Source organism: Cynocephalus volans, chromosome 2 (assembly GCF_027409185.1).
Source record: "Cynocephalus volans isolate mCynVol1 chromosome 2, mCynVol1.pri, whole genome shotgun sequence".
In the NCBI taxonomy this organism is placed as follows: Eukaryota; Metazoa; Chordata; class Mammalia; order Dermoptera; family Cynocephalidae; genus Cynocephalus; species Cynocephalus volans.
In genome coordinates this window covers 212,638,713-212,654,138 of record NC_084461.1, presented here as the reverse complement: position 1 = coordinate 212,654,138, position 15,426 = coordinate 212,638,713, and the positions used below count along the sequence as shown (strand labels likewise).

The 15,426-nt window shown below is 53.1% G+C and overlaps 1 protein-coding gene across 2 annotated transcripts in view; it reads left to right on the top strand.

Moving 5' to 3' along the window:
• CCM2 (CCM2 scaffold protein) overlaps window positions 1–15,102 on the top strand; it is a 63,962-nt gene extending 48,860 nt beyond the window's left edge. For both annotated transcript variants that reach the window (XM_063086360.1, XM_063086359.1), the window contains 8 exons: window positions 2,001–2,084; window positions 2,550–2,733; window positions 7,076–7,212; window positions 8,248–8,383; window positions 11,015–11,072; window positions 11,760–11,898; window positions 12,593–12,731; window positions 14,446–15,102. In XM_063086360.1, coding sequence (XP_062942430.1) covers window positions 2,001–2,084; window positions 2,550–2,733; window positions 7,076–7,212; window positions 8,248–8,383; window positions 11,015–11,072; window positions 11,760–11,898; window positions 12,593–12,731; window positions 14,446–14,726 — 1,158 coding nt within the window. In that variant the 3' untranslated portion in view covers window positions 14,727–15,102. The remainder of the gene's footprint in view (window positions 1–2,000; window positions 2,085–2,549; window positions 2,734–7,075; window positions 7,213–8,247; window positions 8,384–11,014; window positions 11,073–11,759; window positions 11,899–12,592; window positions 12,732–14,445) is intronic.
• The last annotated feature ends 324 nt before the right edge of the window (window positions 15,103–15,426 follow it).

Below are 15,426 nucleotides of genomic sequence, written 5' to 3'. Positions count from 1 at the left end.
AGGCCAGTTAGCTCAGTTGGTTAGAGTACAACCTTATAACTTTAAGGTCACAGGTTCAGATCCCTGTACCGGCCAGTTGCAAAATAAACCAAAACAAGATACAGAATTTCTGCTATATCTGAGTCTGGTTATGGTGTTTACTGAATCTCTTCAAACTGTTTCTTTTTTTGCTTTTTATTGTGCCTTATAATTTGTTGTTAAAAGCTGGACTTGATGTATCAGGTAAAAGGAAAGTTAGATGTGAGGTAAAAAGGCCATAGTGTGAGGTTGTATTTCTGGCTGGGACTTTGGAGTGTGTTTACTGTTTGCTGTAGCTATAGGTGTCAGGGGCTGAAGTTTCCTCTGGTGCCCTTGTTTTTGTTTCCTCTGTTGTTTGGGGGTTTCCTGCAGTTCTTTCTGTTGCAATCCCCTGTTGTCGTGGATATAGGAGCCCTACTGATGGGGGGGGTAGGGGGAGGGCAAGTGTTCCATAGTCCTGTGGTTGGGTCTCAGTGCTTCAGTGGCCTGTGCTCCTGGGCTTTGACCTTCACAAGTGCTGCTCAGTTTTGTTTTGTTTTCTCCCCCTTAGGAGAGACCGAAAGGCTAGAGGGGGCAGGAGTTGGGTATTTCCCTTTCCCTAGGTGGTTTAGGTGCTGGGAGGATAGTTTTCTTTGAGGAAGGCCTTTGTTAAAGACAACAGAATGCTCTGGTCATATTTTTAAGTGATGTTTCCTGGTCACTGCTAGGGGAGATGAAAGCTATGGCAGAAGCACGAGAGAATGTTTCTCCTGTCTTCACCCTCAGAACCTGGAAGGATTCCTGGAGGTAAAACTCAGCCAGCATGGGCCCCCATGATGGGCCCCCATGATGAGCCCCCGGGAGTTTCTATCTCAAGCTTGTCTGGTTCAGGCTCCAGCATGTCAGTTCTGCCTTCTGCCACTACCAATTTCAGTTCCATGGTCTCTGCCCCTGGTGAGCTGTGATTCTCAGCATCCACCTATCTGTCTCTCCAGACTTGAGGGCCATGGGCTGCCCTGTGACCTCAGTTATCTGATGGATCTAAGAACAGTCATTGATTTTCAGTTTGTCAGCTTTCTTCTTCTTGTGAGGATGGGAGTGATGACTCCTACGTGTCAGACTGGAAATGTCCCACTTTATCCCTTTGTAATAGAGAAATATGAGAGTTAATGAACAAGTGAGAAATGTTGAGTATAGGAAGTCTGTTCTTGGGAAGAAATCAGTAACCCATTAAAAAAAAAAAAAACAAAACCTCAACCACATTGCATTAGTTGGTGAGATGCAGACAGAAACCCGGCAGACATGATGCTGCTCCTTACAGCCTTCCTCACTCCGAGGCCCTTCATCATGGAAGTGGTGTGCTGAGCCACGTGCCTCATGGCCACGTTTTACAAAGGAAACCTATTACTTCATGTCCTAGTCTTTAGAGGGGGCTGAACTCATCCTTTTATAAGGAGCCCACTACTGGGATAACTAACCCACTCCTGAGTTAATGGCGCTAATCCATTCATGAGGGCAGAGCCTTCATGACCTAATCACCTCTTCAAGTCCCAATTCAACACTGTTGCTTTGGGGATTATTAAATTTCCAACATGTGAGTTTTGGGGACATATTCAAACCATAATACTTCATTTGTCTACTTGTGCTTATGTCTCAGCTGAGTTGACCTTGGGTTGGGTTGTGCATGGTGCTATAGCTTTCAGCACCCCCGGCAGTGACTGGGAGGCACCAGCCATGACTGTTTTAGAACCCAGATTCTACTAAAGCTAGTTGGGAGATACCCTTTGCAGGACTTTTGGTGATGACCTTGAGTGCAGTAGGAAAGGGGGGTGTCCTCAGCCAATAGAGTTTTTTGAAGGAATTCAGGATGCACTCCCCGGAGTCAGGCTCCGCTTGAGCTGGCGGAGGTGTGAGCGAGGCCCGGGTCTGTGCTCTCTGGGCAGCAGTGGTGGTGTTGGCTCTTCCCTTCTCTCATGTTGCTTCTCTCCTTCACTTTTTTTCAGTATTTAGGTCAACTAACGTCCATACCAGGATACCTGAACCCCTCCAGTAGGACTGAAATCCTGCACTTCATAGACAGTGCAAAGGTAACCTGATCCCCTTAACCCTGTACCCTGCTTCTTGGCCTGCAACAGCCTTTGGTCCCCTTCCTCATGGCTCCATGGCCCCAAGGCATGACCCAGTTCCATCACATTGCGGGTGCCCTTGGCTCTTGGCTGTAAAGATGGTTCCTCAGTCTGAACATTAACTTCATTCTCCAGATTTGCTCCACGTGGTTTGGGGGTATTGCCAAAATTTATATTTTCAAGATACTTCGAACTACATGCTCTTTGTCTGAATCTAAAGACTGTTCTGGAAGAACCCCCCAGGTGGCTTGAATGCGTTGGTGGCCCTGGAGTAAGGACCATTGTGCTATGGGGAACAATGCTGACCTTTTTCAGTCAGCACTGGTCATGTGCGTGACATGGGACAGCTCGGTGCTGCCAGGAGAAGAGCCCGTTGCTGGCCCACAGCTGGGTCTGGCATTTCGGATGCCCTGTGCTTTCTTCCAGAGAGCTCACCAGCTTCCTGGACACTTGACCCAGGAGCACGATGCTGTGCTCAGCCTGTCTGCCTACAACGTCAAGCTGGCCTGGAGGGACGGGGAAGACATCATCCTCAGGGTGCCCATCCATGACATTGCTGCTGTCTCCTACGTCCGGGATGATGCCGCACACCTGGTGGTCCTGAAGACAGGTATAAACATGGAAGGCTGGGAGGGTCCGTGTCCTATGGAGAACATCCATGAATTAATTTCATGGAGCTCTGGAGACCGTTTCTGCAGCTGTGTGTCAGGTGCCGATGCTTGTCCTGACTGAGAATTGGCCCTCCTACCTCTGAGGTCAGCTGCCATGACCCCGGGGATCTGACACTCAGAGCTGTTGGGGACTTGATGAAGGATCCAGTATTTGGGACTGGTGTCAGGAGAGTTGGTGTCTTGTCCCTCTGCCCCGCAGGCCCTCTGGGGCCTCCCTCTGGTTACACTGGAGTCACCTCCACAGCCCAGGTGTGGCAGAGCCCCAGAGAGAAGGCTCAGGGAGGGATGTCACTTCAGCTTGGCTGACATTTTGAGCCCTGCACAGCATTCTCAGAACCAGGACAGCAAAGACAAGGTCCAGGCAACCAGGAGCGCTTGGTCTACGAGGCCAAGCTGAGTGTGTCCTTGCAGTCAGCTCTCTTCATGTTAGGGCAGAATTGTGCAGAACATTCTTTTCAAATCACTCCCTTAACCTGTCAATGAGTACCACAAGTGCCTTGCTGAATGCCAGTGCTTCTGGAGGCCTCGGCCTGGCATTCAGGCTGCTGAGATGTGAGGGCAGACACCATGGCCTTCCGTCTTGGTTGTGAGTTTTGAGGCTGCATTGCAGTGGGGACACCGTCCTGGTCTCGCTGAGTTTATCCTGGCTGGCAACTGAGTTGATCTTTTTTTTTTTTTTATTAAAAGATGACTGGTAGGGGGATCTTAACCCATGACTTGGTGTTGTCAGCACCACGCTCTCCCAAGTCAGCCACGGGCCGGCCCTCAGCTGCGTTGATCTTGAAGGCCTTCATTTCCAGAGGGCTGGTGGCAGGGTTAAAGGGTCAGAGTGCATCTGCCTGGGTGTCATGCCATGCTTTAGGGAGCAAGGAGTGAACGTAGTTTTTCCACTTGAGGTTGGTAGCTCACTGGGAATCTGCTGAGCCTTCTCGTTATTGATATCTTCAGCCATGATGTCGCCAGCGGGGCTGAGCTCTCAGGAACTGTCCACAGAAAGTCACCAACCTGTGGATCTGGTCGGGGAATTGCTGCGGTCACAAACCACAGAGGTGACTGTGGAGGGGCTTATGGGAGTGGCTGCTGGGAGTACAGCCCTTCTCCCTGTCTTCTCTGTAGCCATAGCTAAACCCACCCACACCCTCCCCAGTACACACACCACCACATGTCCACGTGCACACATGGACTCAGTCACAGTCACACATGCACGCACACGAACTCTCACATGTGCTCACACATGTATGCTTGCACTCACACTCGCACTCATGTTCACACATGCACTCACATGTACATGTACATACACACACACATGCTCAAACACTTGCACATGCTCGCTCTCACGCTCACACATACACTTACACATGCTCATACTCATGCTCACACATACACTTGCACTCACGCTCACATGCACACTTGTACTCACATGCACGCTCGTACTCACGCTGACACATGTACACTCGTACTCATACACACTCGCACTCGTTCACACACACTTGCACTCACGCTCACATGTATACTCGCACTCACGCTCACACGTACACTTGCACTCTCACACACGCACACACCCTGTGCACTATCGCCACACACATCTGGGTGGGGTCCCTTTTGTTCTCCGCTCGTCTCTTGTTTCCCTACATGGTAGTGTTTCATGCCAGGTATTAAATTAGGTTGAACAGTATGAAACTGCCAACATTTAACCATTTTTAAAAATCTGTAAAATGGTGATTTAATATGGTTCAAGTTAGTACAAAGCATCTGTCATGAATTATCTCATTCAGTCTCTATAATAAACCTATAAGGAGGCTTCCATTTCTTCCCACTTTTCAGATGGAGTGACTGAGAACAGAGAGCTTAAGTAATCTGACGAAGGTCACACAGTTGGTAAATAGTGGGGCTGGACTTGAAGGTTCCATCTGGCTGTATTATTTTTCTTTCTTTCTTTTTTTTATTGGTTATGAATATTCATGGGGTACAAAGCAAACTGTTATGACTTGTGGCTAAGATGTGAGAGCCAAATCCATACTGGCAGCATGCCCATTACTACAAATTGTGATTATACCCTGTGCCCCCCACTATTTTTATTTATTTCTATTGAAACATAATTGATTATACATATATGTGGGGTATGGAGTTGAATGTCAATAGCTGTGTACGATATATGATGGTCAAATCAGGATGATTAGTGTATTCATCATTACAAAATGTCATCATTCTTTGTGTCCATTCCATCTGGCTTTAGCTACCCTAGCCACGCTGCCTGACTGTGGTGACCCCCCTCCCCCAGCTCCCGTGTCTGTACCCTTGTCCCTACAGGAGGCCCTAGGTCTGGGGCATCCATAAGGACAAGAACAAGGAGACCAGCTTCTGACCAGGTTCCTGCAGGTGTTTTAAGCTGGTGGGGAGGGGAGATGGGCTCTCCCCTTTGTTTCTTTTGCTGCATGGCAGTTTCTCAGTTTTAGTCATCAGAATAAATTGCTAAAGAAAATGGATAGTAGATTTTTTTTAGAAAGAAGTGCACAGAAGAAACTTTCCAAAAATAGATGAAAAACAGCACTGAAGTCTTTGAAGGAACTTTTGATTTAAAGGGAGAGAGTGCATTTCTGCATTTCAGCAGATGCGCAGGAGCAGCAGCGTGTCTCCATCCATTCACGTTTCTTTCACATAGGGGCTCATTCTTAGGTAAGGTGTGCTGTGTTTAGGATCATGAACACAGAGTTCCCAGCACAGAGGACGCCAGATGAACAGCCAACGCTTGCTCCATGCCCACCATGTGCAGGCGCGTCCACATGACTCTTCAAGCCCAGAGGACACTGGCTTTTGGGGCAGCACAGGATGGGAAGGCTGGAGGTCAGGTTTGGCTGCCAGAGGGTCCATGTGGCAGGGGCTGTGCAGGGGATTGTGACTTGAGTTGGTGCCGGCTGAAGCAGGGTCACCTGTGCCTCCGCTGAAGCACTTTCTGTGCAGTGGAGGAGAGATAGGCAGCAGATCTGAAGCAGTGGCATCTTGAGGTGGCCCATGTGGCCACGACTCATGGAAGGTGGGAGTGTGTTATCAGAGACACACACTCGCTGGCGTGACTTCACAGCTGTCCGTCTGCTTCCACGAGAGCAGTCAGGGAGCCAATCTAAAATGTTAAAAAGGTAGAGGAACAAGTGGGATTAGTTTCCATAATATATTTTATTTAGCTCTATCTGAAATACCATGTCAGCATGCAATTGGTATAAAAATGACTGAGCTGCATCATGCCTTTCCTTTCTTTGTGCCTGCTCTGGGGCCCCGTGTGCAGCTTGCATGCATGCAAATCTCAGCGTGGACTCGGCACGTTCCACATGCTCAGTACCTCTGGCTGCTTCCACCTTGGTGGCCAGTGGCTGCTGTAGGGACAGTGTAGCCCTTGGAGTCTATTGTGGGGTTTGCAGAGTAGCCGTTACGGAGCCCTCATCTCTGCACATGTGCCCACCCACATCTGGCCTCATCTCCCCAGCAGCTGCCCGGTCTTGCCTTCCTCTCCCTCTGACACCCTAGCACCAGGGGCACTCTGGGCTTTGTTTCCAGTCCTGAGGTCCTCCCAGGTTAGTCTGACCTACTGTGCTGTCTCTCAGAGCCTGCTTCCTGAGCTCAGGGCTCCTTCCCGCCATCAGGCAAGCCTGGAATCACCCCATGTATGGCCAAAGCCTTGTTTGCCTGGGGAGGAAGTGGGTAGAGTGAGGAACAAGGGCACCGGATCTAACTGTGTAGCTCTGCACCTGGACTCTGCCATCCATGCACTGTCAGGCCCAGGCCTTCACCCCCGGTGCCTCAGTTTACCCATCTGTAAGAAGGGAGTGCCTTGGGTCAGAACACCTGGAAACCTCCTGGAGGTAGATAACTCTCAGGATTGCATTTGTGGTCTATTGTATGTTAACTTGAACCAAGTGAAATGACCTTTTGTATAAGTTAAAAGCAGTTCTTGTGTATCTCTGCCGTCTTTAGCAAGGATGCTTGGCAGTCACTTGGGGTGACACATGTGGGGTGGTATAGTCCTCCATGGGATGACACGCAGCTCTGGTTCCCTGGAGCTCATGGCTTACCTATTCCCACCTGGTTTACAGAAGTGGGGGAAGGAAGAGGTGGTGGGAGGCCCTGCCCAGAGGGTGTGCTTGGTGCAGGCCTGTCACCCAGGTCATTTGGCGGACACTTGAGCCAGGTAGAGGGCTCCTGAGCAGTGTTTTAAATGCAGCCCCAGCTGGTGCCTTGAATGCCCTCCTTCCCATGTGCTAACCTGAGATGGTGTTGCCTTCTCAGCCCAGGACCCAGGCATCTCCCCCAGCCAGAGTCTGTGTGCGGAAAGTTCCAGAGGCCTCAGTGCAGGCTCCCTGTCAGAGAGCGCAGTGGGGCCAGTGGAGGCCTGCTGCCTGGTCATCCTGGCTGCAGAGAGCAAGGTGAGACCTCCCTGGCCCTGTCCCATTCCTAGCCCATCACAGCTCTACCCATGGCTGGACACTACCTGTAGCCACGCCCACCACCTGGCCCCGCCCAGGCCCATCCCAGGCCCCCTCCAGCCCCCCACCCCATACCTGAGGTAGGCTTCTGAGCTTTTGCTCTTGGTTCTTCTCTTCAAGGTACCTCTCCCTCCCCTCAAGCTGAAAGGTGGGCAGTGGCCCCCTGTGTGGGGACCACACCCCAGACTTGCCTGTGTTAAAGATTGTGCCTGCAGGTCCCTGAAAGTGTGGAAGAGCCAAAACCAGGAGTTTGTGGGTCTGGGTTTGGAGCTCCCCTCAGCCACCCAACAGTGGCAGGGCCTCTGCAAGTTACTGAACACCTTTCCGTTTAATTTTTCCATCTGTGAAATGGACAATACTGACAGCCCACCTTAAATATCCTCCAATCAGCGTTTCTCAGCCTTGGCGCTATTGACATTTTTAGCTGGATAATTCTTCATTGTCGGGGGCTGCTCTGTGTGCTGCAGGGTATTGAGCAGCATCCCTGGCCTCTCCCCTTGTGACAACTGAAAATGTCTCCAGATACTGCCACATGTCCCCTAAAATGGGTGCAAAATTTCCCCAGTTGAGAACCCCTGCTTTAGACATCACACTTTGTAAAACTGTTTTATAGCTGTGGTGCTGATGGTTATCTTCGCCCCTCTTTCCCAAGGTTGGGGTAGGAGTTGTGAGAGTGTTGGTGGGCCAGGTTAATGGTTAGAGGGGGCAGTGCCCTGATGGTCCATGTGCACCTGCCAGGCCACACCTAGGCTACAGTCCATTCCTGGGTAGAGTCTTGGAGCACTTAGCTGGGTCTCCTTTTTGATAGCCCTTTGGGCAGTGAAAGATGGAGATTTGATTATGGAGTCTGCTCGTCATTCATATTTATTGAGCATCTGAGACATTCCAGGTGCCCTGGAAGCCACCCAGAAAGGCATGGTCCCCGGCCTCTCAGCCAGACTGACCAAAGCAGCTGCTGTCCTCCTCCCACTGCAGGTTGCTGCAGAAGAGCTGTGCTCCCTGCTCGGCCAGGTCTTCCAGATTGTTTACACGGAGTCCACCATCGACTTTTTGGACAGAGCTATATTCGACGGGGCCTCCACTCCCACCCGCCATCTGTCCCTGCACAGTGGTACGTTGAGTGAATGGGGGCAGTGGGAGAGTGGGGAGCAGGAGCAGGAGACGGGGCACATCAGGGTCCTCCCGTCCCCCTCCTCTGAAGGTTCTGCTGTGAGTGACACCTGGAACAGTTAGCCTGCAGTGATGTTGCGGCCCTTTGTTTCCAGACTTCACTTAGCCCATGTTAGTCTGTCTCCCTCCTCGCTGTTGTTTTCAGCACAAATGCTAGGCCATCTTGGTGGCTTTCTGGTATCACTTTGGAGACCTCGAACACTTCTTCTGAAACCACATGAAGCTGAAGTCACTTCACCTAACTGAGAGCAAAGACAGGGCCAGGAGAAGGCTCCCAGTGGTGGGGCATGTTCCAGAATTGGGGAGGCCGAGGGTGGGTCTGGGGAACCTCCCTCTCAGCGCACCCAGACCATGGCTGCTCTCAGTGTGAAGGCCCCTTCCAGGACTGTGGCTGGGCCCTTGGGGGGCTGCTCAGGTTGCCCCAGCAAGGCAGGCAGTGGTGGCTGGGGAACAACCAAAGGAACCCCGAAGGCTACAGCGCTTGGAGCTACTGCCTTCTGCACGTTCCAGAAAAGCTAGCCAGAGAGCATTTTCGGGACGCTGTTAGTCCATACAAAACGCTCCTTTATAGACAAGCTCATTTGAGCTAAATCTTCTAAACATGAGAGCATCTATTTTTCAAACATATTGTTGATTAAGGATTAATGGTCTATGTAAATCAGATGCAGAAAAAGATATTGCAAACAGTGCAGCTTGTTGCATGCAGTTTCCTCTGTTTATGGAGGTGAGTCCCAGCCCTCTCCCCCTCCCTAGTAATTCACATATCTCAGCAAAGAGGGTGGATGGCGGGGAGTCTACAAAGCTTTGAGGAAGCGAGTGCCTGGCTATCGTGAGGGCTGCCTCTCAGCACCACCTCCCTCCTGCTGTGGGTGCTAATGCTCCTCTGTCTCATTTATTCCTTTACCACCCAGTGAAGTAGGTCCAATCTCTTCCCCATTTTAGAGATGGGGAAGTTGAGGCTTGGAGGTCAACAGATTGTCCAGAGTAACGTACTGCATGAGTAAGAGATGCTTTATTGAGCTGTAGTTAAACATTCCATTTTAGTGTGATTGGTTTGGCCCTTGTGCATTAAAATTCCCAGTCAGGTCTTTTTTTTTCTTTAATACATTTTTTTACTGAAAAGTACTCAAGTCATAATTATATAGTTGAATGAGTTTTCACAAAATTAGCTCACAGTGTAACAGCACTACTGGGGGCTTCTTGAGTGGACTTCCTTCCCTGCTAGCCTTTCCTGAGACCTCACCATGGGATCTGCGCCTGCATGCACACGGATATCACACAGACATGCGTGCACGCACACATACACACATGAACATCATGCACATGCACGTGTACTCTCTGTTTATCTCTGCCTTGGGTCTTTTTCTTGCTGTGTTAGTTCTCTACTGCTGCCCTAACAGAGCTCTAAAATGTAGCAGCTTGAACAGCACAGATACGTTCTCTCTCAGTTCTGTGGCTCCTTCTGGGGGCTCTGGGGGAGAACCCATCCTTGCCCTCCCAGCTCCTGGAGGCAGCTGCATGCCTTGGCTCGTGGGTCCTCCTCTGTCCTCACGGCAGCCATGTGGCATCTCTGCCCTTCTCCATGGTCACATCTCCCCTGACTCAACCTCTCTCCAGACGTCAGGACCCTTGTGATCACACTGAGCCCACCCACACAATCCAGGGTCATTCCCTATTTTAAGGTCGGCTGATTAGCAAGTCTAATTCCCTTTTGCCGTGTAATGTAACATAGTCACAGGTTCTGGGGATGAGGGTGTGGACCTCTTTGGGGGGCATTAATCACCCGCCATACTCACCTTGTTCCCACTGCCAGAAATGTTCCTTTTTTCTCCCATTCTCTCCCTTCTGCTCCCATTTAAAGTCTTATATTTTCCCCAAGACTCATCTGCCTTTCTCATAAAACTTACACTCACTGCCTATACCACTGTTGAAATGTCCCTTCAGGTTGGGAATAGCAAACTGCAGTCTGTGTCACATGGACCTGATGTCATTTATTGAGTATCACCCAAGCAACTGCTCTCTCCCAGACCCTATGCTGGTTGGAGGGTCTCAGGAATCCCAGGTCTTTGGCTGTGTCCAAGCTGAGGGTCAGACCGCTCGGCTCTGACTATGGCTTATGCTGTGTGACCTGGGCCAGGCTGCATAGATTCTGATTCAGTTCCTCATCTACAAGTGAGGACAGGGATGACACGTGCCTGGGTTCAAGAAGACAAAGCTCCTGAGGCTCTGCCTGGCACGTGGTTGACACCTCCAAAGGCTGCTTTTGTTATCTCGGGCCATGGGTGTGTCTTCCATGGACCCCAGCCCAGCCCCCAGCAGGGTGTGCATTTGACAGGATGGGTGAGTGTGAGCTCAAGTCTGGAGAGGCCTGCCTGGCGGGGCACACAGCAAGTTCTAGGGCATGGGTGGCTTGATGACGAGGGACTGGGAGGTCACTGAAGGCTAGCGCTGCCTCAGCTCCTGTGAATGTAGCAGTGTCTTCTGAGTGTTTAATTAAAGCTTGATGGTGGTACTTGAAATTCCTCCCCCGTGTACCTGAAAGTTGTCTTTGTTTTCTGCATCTTCCTTACAGATGATTCTTCCACTAAAGTGGACATCAAGGAGGCCTATGAGGCAGAGGCCGGCACTTTGTGAGTACACACACCAGAGCCCTGGGGTTGAACATGCATGCAGACCAACACCTCAGCCCACCATCCCCGCCTTCCCGCCTTCCCTGCCTTCGCTGCCTTCCCTGCCATCCCCACCAGGTCCACCTTCTCCGCATTCCCCACCTTCCCCACCAGGCCTTGTAGAGGCACATGGGATAGAATGGTGATATTCCTCTGCCCAAGCCTGAGGGGGCTCTGTGCCATCCAGCCCTGTCCCCTCCATAGTGGCTCAGTCCATGTTCTCTCTCCTTTCTGGCTTTCCTTCTTGCCCTGCCCTCCAACTCCAGGCACTTCGCTAACAGTCTATCTCCTGGCCTCCCTCCCAGCCTTTCACCCCTTCCCCCCACAATACACACAATGCTGCCCACCCCCTCGGCCCATGTCCTCCTTCCCTTCACTCAGAGCCTGTCCGAAAGCCACACCCCGGGTAGTTCCAGGACCAGGCTGAGCTGATGGCTCTCCTGTCACCTGCCTGGTCTCTCTCTACTGGGTGGCTGTGCCAGCCCACACTGGGCCAGCTCTCTTCTCATTGTCATCTTGTCATTGTCATCGACATTTCTCTGTTTCAGGTTGGGGACCAGTGCACGCCTGGCACTGACTAGGCATCTGGGGAGGGTGTGGGGTGGGGGGTCAAGGAGCTGCCTGCCCACGTGCCATGTTCCTTTGCAGCTCCTTCCCTGACTCTGTGGATGCAGGTGGCCTATCACCCTTGTCCTTCTGCATGCCAGCGTCACCCCATGGCAAGACTGCCAGTGAGAGCGAGCTGAGTGCCAGCGCCACCGAGCTGCTGCAGGACTACATGCTGACGGTAGGCAGCTGGGGCACTGGCTGCACCAGGGAGAGCCCTGAGAAGGAGGAGGAGCAGTGGGGGGTGGGCTTCCTACTGGGGTGGGCTGAAGTGAGCAGAGTGCCCTACCTACACCTGGTCATTCTTGCTAACATCATCTGCCTTTTCCCAGGGGACAGTTTGGGGGGACTTGGTGGGCCTGGGGTGTGGGGTGCTGTGGCCATTGGGGCTGGACCCCAACCAGTGCCTGGATCTTAAGTGGGAACAGTGGCTCTTGTGATACTGGGTGCCTCCCCTCACCCTCCCAGTCTTAACACAGCTGTCATTGAAAACTCTGCCGTGCAGTTGTTTGCACCCCAAGGATATCGGCATGGGCCCTGGGCCCAGGTCACTAGCTTCCCGCCCCTGCCCTGCTGATTTGAGTGCTTGCGGATCCTCTGCTGCTTTGTGTGGAGTGCGTGGACATCCGGGGAGCTGGCCTGGCACTCCCTTCCTCCTGCCGTGCCCAGGAGGCGGCCAGTGTTCCAGCTCAGGAGAGTGTATCTGCCTGGGAGCCTTGGTCTCCTCCAGGTGGCTCCCAGGATGGGCCTGATGGGATGGGGATGCCTTGTGGGCATTCTGACCCCACAGCGGGTGCAGATATGAAGCCAGAGGTGGCTGGCCCGCTCTCCGGGTGTCTGCCATGCCCAGCCACGCCTGCTCTGCTCTCTCATAGCTGCGCACCAAGCTATCCTCGCAGGAGATCCAGCAGTTCGCGGCGCTGCTGCATGAGTACCGCAATGGGGCCTCCATCCACGAGTTCTGCATCAACCTGCGGCAGCTCTACGGGGACAGCCGCAAGTTCCTGCTCCTCGGTGAGCGGGAGGGTGACTGGTCCCCTGGGAAGGTCCACATGGCACCCTCAAGGAGGTGGGGTGCACGCTCTGTCGAGAACGGCATGTTTGAACCAGAGGTGGTCGTTAGAGCGCAGCCGAGGCCAGGGCATCTGCTGTGACTATTGGAAGGGCACTTCCCGGGGCCTGGTGGTTTTAGCCACACACACCACTGGCTCCAGGGCACATGTTTTCAACCATGATGTGGACATTGTTCACATGGCATCAGTTCTCGGGCTGTGCAACCCTGAGCTGAGCTGGGTGGGCCCTGCCAGGGATCAGGAGAGGGTCCCCTGGGAGTGGACAAAACCCTACATTTCAGGAGGAGAGTGCTAGAGAGGAGTCAGGGAGGTTCTTCAAGGAGGTGATGCTTGAGTGGGTTTTGGTGAGTGTGTAGGAGTTGCTGGGCAGAAGGGTGAAGACACCGTTCTCAGCTGGAAGGACCAGGCTTTGCCAAGACCTCCCCAAAGAGCCCAGCATATTAGGTCAGAATGCAGGTGGCTAGGTGGTCTGTATGGCCTGCCTCGGACAGCTGGGCCTCAGCCCCTTAATGTCTGCCTAGCAGTCGGATATCAGCCCCACTCCTCATGGGGACAGTGACGTGGCTGTGGTTTTCCCCTCTGTTAATGTTTAGAACATTGTGAGTTGGTGGTAGCTGAATGAGAATTTCTGGGCCCTGGGCCTCTGGCCCCAACAAACCAAGGAATTGTCTGTTACCCTTGTGCCAGCCTGGCAAGGGCTGCCTGCTCATGGGAGGAAGAAGAGCTGGAGGCCGGGCCTGCTGGAGTCCAGTCTGAACTCTTGCCAACCCTGCAGCTTCCTGGGTCAGTCCCAGCCAGGGTTTGGGTCCGAGGCCCCTGACCCCCAGCCAGAAGTGTGCCTTTGTTTTACTCAGAGACTGTCCAGCGCCCCACTGGCTTGTTCTCAGATAGGCGCCTCCTTTCCAGAAGTTGTTGGTCCCCTGGAGGTGGGAGTAGAGCTGAGCAGCGGGGTCCAGTACTTGGGGCCTGCATCAGGGTGGACTATCCCTCCACCTCAGGCCTCACCTTAGCCATCTCTTGGCTCTTGCCCTGGGCAGGTCACTTCCCTTCATTGAAAGCCCTGCAGGGCCTTCACAGCACAATGGGTGTCAGGGGCTCCAGAAATGCCACCCCTTCTGCACATGGGACCTGAGTCCCCTGCCTCCTCTTCCCCCAGCATGGGGCTCTGTCCACCTCCTGCAGTGGGGAGTAGAGGTTTTGAGACACTGGGCTCCCCTATAGGAGGGAGTCTTCAAGTTGGGGTGCTTACCTTGGGCTGGGCTACAGCAGGAAACAGCAGGCTTCGATGTGAGGCCTGGCTCTGAGGACTGCACCCTTGTTGCTGGATGCCAGAGACAGCTTCGAGGACTGCTCTGAGCCTCAGTTTTCTTTCCTGGAACATGGGGGTTCTGTGAGGACTGAGAGAGAACAAGAGGAGGCCATGCTGGGGAGGGCAGGTGGGGCAGAGGCAGTAAGCTTTCCGGGCTGGTGGTACCTGTCAGAGCTGGGGTTTTAGCCATGCACACCACTGACCCCAGGGTGCATGTTTTCAAACACGATGCTGGACATGGTTCGCATGGCATCAGTTCTCGGGCTGTGCGCCCAGGGACAGCTGCGGTCCTGTCGGGGGCTCTGAGCCCATTTGGAGCTGCTGTGTTGGTATCATGTGTCTGCAGGTCTGAGGCCTTTCATCCCCGAGAAGGACAGCCAGCACTTTGAGAACTTTCTGGAGACCATCGGTGTTAAAGATGGCCGTGGCATCATCACTGACAGCTTTGGCAGGCACCGGCGGGCCCTCAGCACCACCTCCACTTCCACCACCAATGGGAACAGGGCCGCAGGCAGCTCTGATGACCGGTCGGTGCCTTCCGAGGGGGACGAGTGGGACCGTATGATCTCGGACATCAGCAGTGATATTGAGGCACTGGGCTGCAGCATGGACCAGGACTCAGCGTGACAGGCAGCAGGGAGCACCCACACCTTCCACACCGTCATCCCAGGCCTTCCTGGAGGAGGTGCCTAGATGTGCACGTCAGCCCTTCCCACTGGTTGGGGGCTGGGGAGGGGCTCCAGGCAGAGGTGGCCCAGGTCCTCTACTGTGAAAGAGCAAGGAGCTACCGAGCGACATCTGCCCTGGAGTGGGCAGGAGGCTCTGTGCCACGCCCTGCACCATGTTCCCATTTGGGGAGGGCCAGGCCAAGCTGACAGGGAGAGCCGTCCTGTCACCCAGGCCCTGGACAGCTGTCAGTTTTGCACACGATGTTCCTGTTGTAACTCTCAGAGACCTTAAAAAGTTTACTGCAATGTGAATAATTTAATCTTTGGTTGCCAAGCATGTTTATGATTCAGTTGGGTAAAAGCCATGGGTACCAGGAGGGGTGTCCACTCTGGCCTTGTCCCTGTGGCCACGTCTGCTCGGTGGTTCCCAAGGCTGGGCACAGTGGGCTCAGGGGCTGAGGCAGGGAAGGCAGCAGGCTCTCATGCTGCAGGAAGGACATGGTTTGGGCTTTTGCTTTGTGGTCGTGGGGCCTCTTAACAGGTGGCAGGGGCAGTGTGTAGCATGTGAGCATCAGGATGCCTTCGTCTTTCTGTCCTGTGCCCTGAGAACTCCATGGACACTGCTGTCCTCTGGCCCCTTGCCTGAGGGTTCCCCCACC